General features: G+C 37.3%; 1 protein-coding gene across 1 annotated transcript in view; it reads right to left on the reverse strand.

Moving 5' to 3' along the window:
* Positions 1-10,662, reverse strand: part of LOC117384244 (FERM and PDZ domain-containing protein 4-like) — a 92,154-nt gene extending 81,492 nt beyond the window's left edge. The window contains exon 1 of the mRNA XM_055228309.1: positions 10,536-10,662. Within this exon, the coding sequence (XP_055084284.1) occupies positions 10,536-10,594 (59 nt within the window). The 5' untranslated portion in view covers positions 10,595-10,662. The remainder of the gene's footprint in view (positions 1-10,535) is intronic.
* Positions 10,663-12,500: the final 1,838 nt, after the last annotated feature.

Below are 12,500 nucleotides of genomic sequence, written 5' to 3' on the forward strand. Positions count from 1 at the left end.
CTGATAAACTGATACAAGAAGTGTAAACTACAGGTACAGCAAGAATTTTATATTAAATGTTACACAAAATGGACTCTTGTGAGCTTTCAGCCATGTTATAATGCTGTTACCTCCTCAAAAACACACCTAGAGTTGTGTTTTGTTGCATTCACACCTTTAGAGTAAACCTATTATTAGTCTGTCTACATCTCCAAACCTCAAAACACTCTGTTCCACCTCGTGATGTCATGAAGTGGTAGTTTTTAAGTTAACAGCTACCTTTTACCTTTTATTCTGTAGACATTTGCAATCCCAGGGCTGAAATCACCCGAATGACTCTAGTAAACCTGTATGGAGGTTAAAGACACAGTGGAGCACTTCCTGTTTTACCACATGATGACATCACGAGGTGGAACAGAGCGTTTACTGTTTGAGAGAAGAACTCAGGAACCTAATTATGCAGGGTTTGTGTGTTAAACATGTGTGAATGAAACATCATAAATAATAATAACCAACTCAAATTAGAAAGCGGTGGAAAGCACTTATAAACTCATCATGGTGAATAATTAGGATGTTCTGAATGCATAAGGTGAATGAGGAATAACTTTGTACCACTGCAAACAGTTTAAAATGAACTAGTTCTGTTTTAAAACAGTAAAAATCAGATAGGGAGCTTTTAATCCAACGAAAATCTATAAACAAAACTCCTTTTACACTCGCTGAAGCTGCAAAGTATAGATTTAATTTGATTTGTCCACAACCCTCCATCTTGAAAGTCAATTGCCATAAGCCTCATGTACATAGGATGAATGTGTTACGGATTAGCACTCCATATGATAATTATCCAGAGTATACAAACCATCTGTCTGTCGCAAAGGATTATATTAAAACAATTACAAGACCCCAATCCCCTGTCTCTCACTCCCTTTCACTATCTATACATCTCTTTTTTTCTTTCCTTCTTTCTTACTATCTCTCTCTATCCCTCAATCAATGTATTTAGTATGGCCCGAATACATTAGGGACATATGCATTTTAGCAATCGAATTACTCCATCTCTCGCTTTATCTATCCATCCCCATTATAATACGTTTTCTCTCTCTTTTTTTGTCGCTTTTTAGTATGGAAGGAATACAGTAAGAGACACTATGTTAACTTTGTTTCTTTCTTGTAATCTCTCTATCGTACAGTGTCAGTGGTATACAGCACATGGTAACCCTCCTCAATGTATTTTGTATTGCAGTAATCACTACATCTATGTATCGATCGTACCTCTCTCGCTATCTATCTATCTATCTATCTATCTATCCCCATATATACGTAACTTACTCTACTTCTCCCGTTCCTCCCTCTCTTTCAATTTAGTATGGGAATTTTTCTATATATACTCTATACATGTAACTATCTCCTCCTCTTTTATGGCATGTTTACCCATTTTCTATCTTCCTCTCTCTGTGCGTCCATCACTTTATCTCCTTCTCTCCCTCCATCTATCTACCCATCCGTCCATCACTGTGTTAGTTATGGTAAGAACACATTGTAAAAGGACACACGTTTTGCGGTGGCTAAAATCTCCTCCAATCCATGATGTAATCTCCAAGTGTGCAGTAATTATAAGGGCTTTTCCGGTGCTTGGACAGAGACACCACCTCCTCTCTCGGGTCTTACGCAATCAAAATATCACGTGCAGTCGCTTCAAATCACAATATGGCCCCAGACTAAAGCTGCTAAACACAAGTCACCAGATATGTCAGAGACCAGAAGGGGTTAAAAGTAGAGCTGAACGATTTGGGAATAAAATGTAATTGCGATTTTTTTTTCCTCAGATGAGCGTTGCTATGGCGATTAGACTTGCAATTTAAGTTTAAAGTTCACATTTTAAACTAAACAAGAATCACATTTCAGAACATGTTTGTACGGACCTAAACCTTTTATGCAGAATAAGACTAAGAATATACTGTGTTTTGCTCATTTCGTCTATTCAAATTGCAATTTAGATTCAATTTCGATTCATCTCGCCTCTCTAGAAAATGAGTACCCTTAGAAATATTGTCAAAATTGAAAAAAAAAAACACAATATGAAAAGGTTATGGCATCAAACTTACCTCTCTTGCATTTATTGAACTAAAAATACTATGAAACACACGCACGCACACAGATCTGGCGTGTAATTTGAGCAGGATGCATCACCCGTTTGTCTCCGTGAACAACTGTAATGCCATACTGTGGAACATTCCAGGCAAAGCAATACCAAATACTTAAGTTTAGTAATGGGTTAGGGTTTGGCAATACTGCATATTCACTATAACATGTAATTTAGGTACTTAACAACATCTTAAAAACGCAAAATATTGACTTCACCGTCTTAAACCAAACCAAAATTGTCACATAAACACATAAGTCTCATGTGTAATATAAAAGTACACAGTCAAAATGAACTACTAATATCCAAACTGACTGACTCCTGCAAAAAAAATGTTGTTTACTTTTCATACAGAACTTGTCATTCTGCTCATGTTCCAACCAAGCAACGCAATGAGTTTCAAAGCATGTGGACTTACTAAAACGAAGTTAGCATCCTTAGTTCATCCTCGTCATCCATTCTGAGACACGGCAAATCACCTCCACCGACCGAAAACCTCAAAAATGTTCGTCTTGCACTTCCTGTCAAAATCCCTAGCTAAAAAGACAAAACAATTTACTCTCCTTGTGTGTCTGTGTTTAGAGTTTTTCCCTGGCTTTTTTATTGGTAGCGTGGTGCCAAATGTTCCCAGCTTATAGCAGAGTGGCAAGGCACCGCTGGAGAGGGATTTAGCCGGGGCATCTGGGTTAGAGAGGATCAAATTCATTCACACACACGACAGATACAGAGCATACAGAGAAAGATAAGACAGTGTGAGCGCGTGGGACTGGAGAGATGACGCGATATATAGAGGATGTGGTTTTCATTCAAATATAAAGGCATAGGCTATGATAAGTTACTATTTTTATAAATATACAAGCTTCGTTTTACTTATACTTGCAATGTATAGTACTAGTAGCAGCTTAACTTTAAAGGAGACCCCAATTTATAGAATACTTAAAGCAGGGGTCTATAACTCGAGGCCCGGGGGCCAATTGTGGCCCGCGGGAGGATATTTTGTGGCCCGCAGGACAATATGAAAGTTTAATGTTAATGTGGCTTTACCATGTGTCACTCGTGCTGTGTCCTCCCCTCGCAAAAGATTCAACAAATAACGCTGTATATCCATAAAATCCACAAGAATTGGCATATTTCCTCATGTATGTTGAAAACAATGATGACGTTTGAGAAAATTTTATATACCTGACAAGCCCAGCCTCACCCAGACTCTGCCTCCTGCGGCCCCCCGGCTAATTTGAGTTTGAGACCCCTGACTTAAATGGCCTGTACCTGATTTTTTACCATGTTTTTGAACAACATACATCTTGCCCCAGTACATACATATTGCATAGGCATCTCTTGACGTCAAAATAAGTTCACTGTGTGCTCTGTCTGCATCTAATCAAACCACTTTATTGTATGATCAGAAAGTGCACATTAGCATGCTAGTTGTTGTTAGCTTTATGGTCTCAACAAAACTCTGCTCTGGTCTCTGAAAGTTGTTTTAAGTGCTTATAAACTCATTGCGGTGAAAAATTAGGATGTTCAGAATGCATAAGGTAAATGAGGAAAAAATTTGGGAATCATTGCAAATTATATGTGTGGCCACAACTGCCCTGAGTCAAAGTGTGGCTGCATATCTGTGCCTAGCTCCCATATGACCTCACTCACAAACTCAAACCCATTATACAAAATGCATTCATACAATATTTTTTTCATTTAGAGAGAATAAAGGCTCATCTTGGGCTAGAGATCTTATTAAAGGACTCAACGACATGATTCACTTGTAAAAAGCTGGGGCCAAACTGCCAACCATATTGCTTGGATGTGAATGCTCTAACCCAGGGCTGTCAAACTCATTTTCACTGAGGGCCACATGAGCAAAATGGTTGTCCTCAAGAGGCCAGATGTAACTGGGAGGCAGTATAAATGTAACTCAATGTAACGAAATATCCATCCATTTTCTTTCGCTTATCCGGGGGCGGGTCGCGGGGCAGCAGTCTAAGCAGGTAGTAACCAAATATAATGTAACACTTTTTAATTTCTCCTGATAAAATGATTTTAAAAGTGTGTATCTAGCGGGGGCAGACCTGTTCACACACAGTTATACGTTTTAATTCACCTTCTCACGGGCCACATAAAATAACCTGATAAGCCACATTTAGGACACGGGCCTTGAGTTTGACACATGTGCTCTAAACACTGAGCCACCCTGCTAGTGTCAAACTCCATTTTTTCCCATGTCAGTCTTGGATTAAAAAAAAAAAAAGTTGTCTATTATCTATAATTCAATGTGCAATAAAAAAAATCACTGAACAAAATCATAATTAAATTTATTAAACAATATAATTTGTTGCTTTGAAGCTTTTTGGGGGGTATCACAATTAACTATTCAAACATATTCACCTAAGTCTTATGCAGGAAAATGACATATTCTCATAATCATAATCATAATTTCTGCTGTATATTATATAGAGATTTGGAGAATCAACAAGGACTGAACAGCATGGTGCAGTGGTCAAAGTTGGGATTTCAAAGGATGTTCGTTTCTGGTGCAAGCCTCAAAGAGCACCATGAATCTGAAAAGTAAAGTCAGAAGGATGTATTAAGTCTCACATAGGTCGCTGTGCAAAAGGTGAACGGCGCAGCTACGGGCCCTCCAGAAAGGACAGAGGGGGGCCCTGAGGAGCGTGTGTTTACAGTTTTTATAGTGTGTATCGGAGCGTGTTTCTGTGAAGGAGGATCTTGTGGTCAGCGGAGCGTTATCGTCGTGAGCTTCTGGGCAACGGCAGGGCCACAGGAGCTCACAGTCCTGTCCTTGAGCTAAAGTATTTCTATTGTATTCTATGTGTGTGCAGTTTGGTTATTAACATTAGCATTACTACATTAAGATGAAAGTGTAATAATAAAGCGAACTACTAAATGTGGACACTTTATAATTGAACTGCCAACCATATAGTTAGGATACGCAAAAATTTTAACCACTTTTGGACAGTGGCAAAGTTAAAGATAAGATAAATTAAAGTATTGTATTTGATTTGAAAAGCAAATTTTTAAAAATCACCAAACTATCTCAAGATTATTATAAATGCAATCCAATTATCTTTTCTATTATCATTTGTGCAACATCATCCTTTACATAAGATTAGGCAGACGAATCCAGTGTTTAGCTAATTTATTTTGTTTGCCATTTTTGAAAGCCAAGATTGGAAGAGGTGATGTAAATAAATGCATAGTGTGTTTTGTTTATGCTTCTCTGAGTCAGCATGGGCCACTGTACTGTAATGTCCTATTATATTTGTCCTTCATTTGTTGACTTATGCATTATAGTGTTTGGATAATCCCATTCGCTCTGCTGTTTATCCAGAGACACTAATAACCTCTGCAGCTCCACTGTGGACAATGATTTAACACGGCGCATTACTTCAAAAGTTGGCCTATACTTCATTTACAGAGAGCTTTTTTGTTAATTTGGTCCGTAACTGTTAAACAATATTTATGTAATGTTATTTGTGTTATGCCACTGGGGCAATTTGTCTTACCCCAGTGGAGATATATGGCATTAGCGGCTCGAGAGGTCAAAATTAGTCCGCTGTGTGCCGTCAGCATCTATTATTTGTCCATTTTATTGTCTGATAATCAGTAAGTGCACAGTTGTTGTTGTTAGCATTAGCGTGATGGCAAAACTCTGCTCTGGTCTCAAAGTTTTGAAAAGTGCTTATAAGCTCATCGTGGTGAATAATTAGGATGCTTGGAATACATGCGGTAAGTGAGGAATAACTTTGGACCACTGCAAACTGTTGAAAATGAAGTCACGTTTTAAGACGGACTAAAAAATGAAGAGTAAAATGTATCCAAGGAAACTAAAATGATGCACTTATGTCAAGGTCTTGCTAGTGTTTATGAAATCTTTATTAATATATATCTTAAACTACGTACCATCTTCCACTATTACAACTATCGCACTTCTGTTATAGTTACTACTACTACTACAACAACAGCGAACCACTACTACAACTACTATAGACATCCTTCAATGCCACTTGGGTTAAAACATGCAAACACATTAAACTAAATCTGCACTTAAACCAAATTATAAACAATAACCCTTTTTCTTTCTTGTTTAATATTATACATTTCTTCTTTGTCAACAGAAAAATGTAAGTACCACAGTATTTTGACACGTGCAAATCGTATTGTATGCTAATGCTATACATATTTAAATATTGCTGTGCTGGCTCATTGATACAAATTTCAAACAATGATGCATTCAGCTTCAAAATCAATACGCCAACTACTGAGTGACACCTGAATGTTTAGTGAAAAATGGCTCTGACGTCCAGGTGTAACACAATGATTGGCTCGTATTACTGTTGGAGCAAGCAGAAGTCATACATCAAACTCTGTAACTCTATCTTTCAAAATGGCTGTCAAACTGCTGTATTTATGAGTATAATGCTCTAATGCTCTGTACTAAATCTCTATTGGTGACTACAGCAGTTTTGATGGCTAAATTAAACTATGTTATAATAGCGGTTCTGAAATACAGGGTCATCGACTAAAAAGATCTGACCTGTAACTTGGTCAAGTGGTTTGTCTCCATGGCAACAGATGTCTTAAAAATGTCCAAACAGAACTAGCAGACATGTTTTGACCTCAAGAGCTGCGTATACAATATATCTGTACTGGGGCAAAACACAATTTTGGTCAAATACATGGGGGAAAAATCTGGAACAGGATGTTTAATGCCATACTGTGGAACATTCTACAGCAAAGCAACATTTAGTGAGTATATTTTCAGTGTCAATTCAGCATAGCACTACTTCTTGCCTGTAGTCATAGCTATACATAGTGACTTGGCTAAAATACAGTACCAGGTGGCTGCTCAGTGGAGGCTTGCACCAAAATGGATGAAGTATGCTACGTGCCTATTTAGCATGGCAAGCTAAAGGTTATGTTAGACTTTTTGGACTTGTTAATGCTCCGTTTGTTCATGTAAGCGGTTTATATCGGAAAATAAGACGCAGGAATGTTTTAAATTTAAACCAAATCATACTTAAATTCTATATTTTTTTGAGAATTTTTAAATATTTTTGGCATGGCAATCAATACTTTTTAATACCGCTGTCATTATTCATTTTGATATTTTGGTATTGATCTGTCCATTACTAGTTTTGCAAGGATTTGGTTTAAAGTTCCTCTGGTTTTTACTGTTACCAAGTAAATGGGGCCTATATTAGTAACCTTTGTACTATATAATATGCTATTTTTTCAATTAAATGTACAATGATGTGTCTAATTTTGAAACAATTCACTGTGCACCAACTTTCAATGTTCAAACCTACCTCCCTAAGTTCACTACATGCCACTCCTTGACAAAATGGCTCTTTTAAATGTAATCCACTGTATCTTAAAGCATGAGGCGATGTTATCTTATTGTAAAGTGATATCCCATTTACTATCAAAATGCCTTCCGGTAAGACTGACTAAAAATATAAGTATAGCACGATAAAACATTTGTAAGGGGCTTAGCAGAAGGCAGAAATTAAGTTACATTTTGAGTTGAAAGTGGGAGCAGAAGACTGTCTCCACCCAACAGTAAAAAAAACTCACTTCTCTGCCGTGTTTGCAACTTAGAGTGGGAAGAATAATAAAAATTTTATGCATTTTGCTTGTTTCAAAGGCATTGGAGCATCGCATTTTAGCAGCAGTGGTGGCAAGTAGCAGCAGTAGCAGAAGTTATAGTTGTGTACGGATAGTAGTAGTAGTAGAAGTAGTAGAAGTAGTAGTAGTAGTAGTAGTAGTAGCTGTTAAAGAAATTCCATTTCTGTGCTGTACTGAGGGCTCTTACTGCCCGCTCAATCCTTGTTATATAATACTCCCTACAACAGAAGCATAGACAGACTGGACAGGACTGGACAACACTATCACACTGTCTTGAGGGTTTATGTCTCTGGGTGCTGGGTCCCGTACTGATGGTAAATAAACTTCTCCTGTGTTAGATATTTACTCTACAACAATAGTAGTAGTAGTAGTAGTAGTAGTAGCAGCAGCAGCAGCAGCAGCAGCAGTTATAGTAGTAGTAGTAGTATTAGTAGTAGCAGTAGTAGAGTTTAGATTCATTTGTGATTGTGATTGATTTATTGGTCCTACGTTCCTTCCCTCATCTATGGTCATAACCTTTGAGTAATGACCGTAATGACAAGATGACGGTCGAAATGACTTCCTCTGCAGGTTGGCCGGGCGGTCCCTTAGAGATAGAGAGATAGGGTGAGGAGCTCAGTCACACGGGAGGAACTTGGAGTAGAGCCGCTTCTCCACAACGTCAAGAGGAGGCTCAGGCATCTGTTCCAGATGTCTTCTGCACACCTCCCTAGGGGCATGTCCCACTGGTAGGACGCCACAGGGACCCAGGACACACCGGAGGGACTATGTCTCTCGGCTGGCCTGGGAATGCCTTGGGAGCTGGAAAAGTGTATGGAAAGGGAAGTCTGGGTGTCCCTGCTAAGACTGCTGCCCTGTGACCCAGCCACAATGAAGAGGAAGAAAATGGATGGATGGCTGAAGTGCTCAAGACTATAACATGTATTATATAACATTATATACTATAACACAGTTCCAACAAGGAAAATACATGTAAATAATGACTTGAGCAAAAATATGTAATTGTACTTTGCCCGTATGTGAGCGACAGGCCAAAAGATTTTGAATTACAGTGGTGTAATGTCTTTATGAACAGGCTTTAGCTGTGCCTCAGAGGATATGGAGGGGAGAGGACATGATTTATGACCCTGATTTAAAACTAATGTGGCCTGTTTTATCTGAACACACAGTTCTGCTGCTGCAGTCACTCACAGCAAAGGGATGATCACAGTATTTAGGAAGAAAGATGAACCAAATGTACCAAATATATTACATATATATATAATATATAGTATAGTAGGGCTATGAGATTAAGCACAACTGAAAATAAATCACAACTGTAATTGTGACTATTAGCAAATTGCAAAGGCTGCAATTATTTATGCAGTTATAGTTTCTTCTGCGAAAACCAAAATAACCCATGTATCTCCATGGGGATCATGGTAATATCTATCCATGTTTTGAAATATATGTGATTTTTGTATTGTATTCTTCAATCAAATTTGAATACTTCTCATGAATGAGTTTAAAATGAGCACTGTGAACTGAAGCCTGATTTTAAAATATAAATTGCAAATATATGCGTAACACTTCCTGGAAAGAAAATGTATTAGATAGTTATCTAAATTTGTTCAGCTCTGGGAGAGATAATGCACAAAAACACCAGAAATGTGTAATTCTCATTCTTATAAAGTTATTATTTCAAAAATGCATTGAAAAATAAATACGACTTGCATTCACTCTTAAGAAACACTAAAATGTAATCTTTATACACAGTTTGTTGTAGAAAATAGGACAAACCACTCGTCCTTACCAGAAATGTGGTTATGTCAAAATAATACATTTTATCATTACATTTTATTATTTGGCAGACTGGATGAAACTGTATTGATTGTCTCAAGAGGCCTATTACATTAAACCACAGTATTATTGGACATGACCGACGAGGAAAACCACAACTGTTTTTACAGAAAAACACCAATATAAATGCAACTTCAGCTATTGTCTGGCATCAAGGGTTTCAAGAGTTTGTGCAAATATACTATTAATATTAGACTCTACTATACGAGATGCATTAGTACAATCATCATTTAACTTTTTTTTTTTTCATTTCATCTTTTCAAATATTACCACAATTGCTTTTATGGAAAAATGCCAATGTAAATGCAACTTTAGCTATTGTCTGGCATCAAGAGCTTCAAGTAATGTTTATAAACTGGAAAATAAAAGCAAATTAGTAATGATAATTAAATCAGTTACACACAACAATACAAGATACATTGGTGCAATAGTAAATAATTAATACTTTTTTTTAATTTTATCTCACCAAATACTGTAAAAATGTGGCTGCTCACACACTTCATATCATTTTTTCAGGAAAAGTTTCTAGATATTTACGTTTGACCATTAATTCAAGCTATTGTCTTGCAGTTCATCTGTAAAAGAAATGGTTATAATCTATAAGTTTTCATATAAAATACGAAGTTCTTATTACTTGAGTACATTTGTGCATGATTTAAAATGCAATATGCTGAAAACTGAACATTAACAAATTATGCAAATATATTACTTTTTTCTTTTCTTTTAAAACACATTTTAAAGTCATTTGAGCATTAAATGTGCTAAATCTTTGGTTAATTTTACAGGATAAATATTATAAAAAATAAAAATGGCTGAACAAGGTCAGAATCCACTTTTCACACTAATTCCATCTCCTTCTCTGTGTTACTGCTGCTCATTTTCACCCAATCCCCATAGATCAAAAACACCAAACTTACTCTCTCGTACTTACTCATCATTCCCAAGAAAAGACGTCTCTTTCCAAACCAGCTTGTCCTCGCAGGCACCCATAGCTCCCTTTTCTACTGGCTGGTACAGACATGGGGTAGACACTGGCGTCACAATCTGGTCCGAACTAATGGATGTTATTTCAGAGCTCGGGAATATCGACGAAGACCAGGAAGAATTGGAGGAGCCAGATGGACTATCCAATCTCACCTCTCGGAGCCCCTTGAAATCCTGATTGCAGGATAGGGTCGACAGTCTGGGGTAAAAACAGGAAAAAAGAGAGGCATGGCGAGCTAAAACTGACAACGATTTGGACGATGTTGACAAATCGGGCGAGGAATATGAAAGAGAAGTCTTGATAGAGCCGAAATTAAACATCGGAAAAGTTAACTGGACACACTTGCAAAGAAGAGAGTGAGAATCGCAAGAATACACTAAATATTTTCCGTCTTAATAGCAAGTAGAAAAGATATGAACTTTACAACCAATCAAATTTAAAGAAAGATATGGGACCAACCAATCAAATTTGAGCTGAGAAGTGAGTATGCTGAAAGCTTTCATAGAATAAGATGGGCCACTTATGGAGGTGCTAGCTAACATCAGATTATTGCACTTTTCAAGACCACAATTGGATAATGCGGAAATAGGTAATCAATGCAGAGATGTACGAGCAGGACTGGACAGCAGAGCATTTGTGGTTATGTGATAGGTGTCTACACTACAGGGAAAAAAGTGCGGAGTATTGGGTTGCAGTGATAAGGAGTTCATTATACAAAATAGCATTAGGGCTAACAGCTAAAACCACTTAGCCGTTGGATAAGCCAGGTAGGTGATAGACAGAGCCATAAAGATGTATAGATATATAGAGTGGACCATGAAATATTATAGGCAGGCACGGCGAAACGGTTAGGTTTGAATGGAAAAAAGTGTAACACAGTTCAAATGAGGTGAAAAACAATAGCCGCTTGTTTCTAAGTTGAGGTGCATTTTGTAAAACTATTATGAACTTTAAAAAAAACAACAACCAGGGGCTACTTCCTGGATTAGCACCAAATGACTTCACAAGGTGGAATGTATATATTGAGCTCTAGAGAGGATACAGTCATATGCACCACATGCTCCACAAAAAAAGGAAGTACCGGTAATAAACAACAACTACGATAAACAAACTAACTTCAATTCATGAGACCTCAGCAAAGGCAGTCTCGCAATGGTAAATTTAGTCCAACATTGCCACATGCCATAAACAAAAAAGGTGTATTAAATGCATAAGTAATAGGTAACTGTTTATAATTACTAAGGCTAGCTAACATGTAGTTAAGCATGAAAAAGCACTTGATTTACAATGAATAGACTTAGTAACTACACCCTAAACAAACGCTTTAAATAAATAGCTTCTGAGCCTGAATGACTCTTAATAAACATTTTTTTATTATTAATTCATTTTTCTTCGTGCTATAAATAATATGAACAATGTAGTTATTATGTATGGTAAATGGTAACTTTTTTATACAGCGCATTTCCACCTTCAAGGCACTCAAAGCGCTTTAAATCAAGGAACCACTCATCCATTCATGCACACATTCATACACTGTTCTATACAGACACTGGGGCGAGGTGAGTTAAGTGTCTTGCCCAAGGACACAACAATGGTAATCATCTGTGGGAGCTAGAATCACAAACCTGTGGGTAATGATGTTTATGTCGGGAGAGAGATTCGAACCACCAACCTTCGGCTCAGTAGACAAACACACATACTGTCGCTACAAAGTGTAACCAAGAACAAAGATAAAGACAAGCTAAGTAGCATTTTAGGAGACCTCTAGCATGGTGAATATAAGATACCTGAACCAGATTTTAAACATTGTGTTATTGTAATGTGTTAAACTTACAGTAACTTGCAGCTCAGAGGAGTCAGATCCTTCTCATTCATCTTTTATCAACAGGAAGAAACGGCCTTGATTTGATT

Source organism: Periophthalmus magnuspinnatus, chromosome 2 (genome assembly GCF_009829125.3).
Source record: "Periophthalmus magnuspinnatus isolate fPerMag1 chromosome 2, fPerMag1.2.pri, whole genome shotgun sequence".
Classification (NCBI taxonomy): domain Eukaryota; kingdom Metazoa; phylum Chordata; class Actinopteri; order Gobiiformes; family Gobiidae; genus Periophthalmus; species Periophthalmus magnuspinnatus.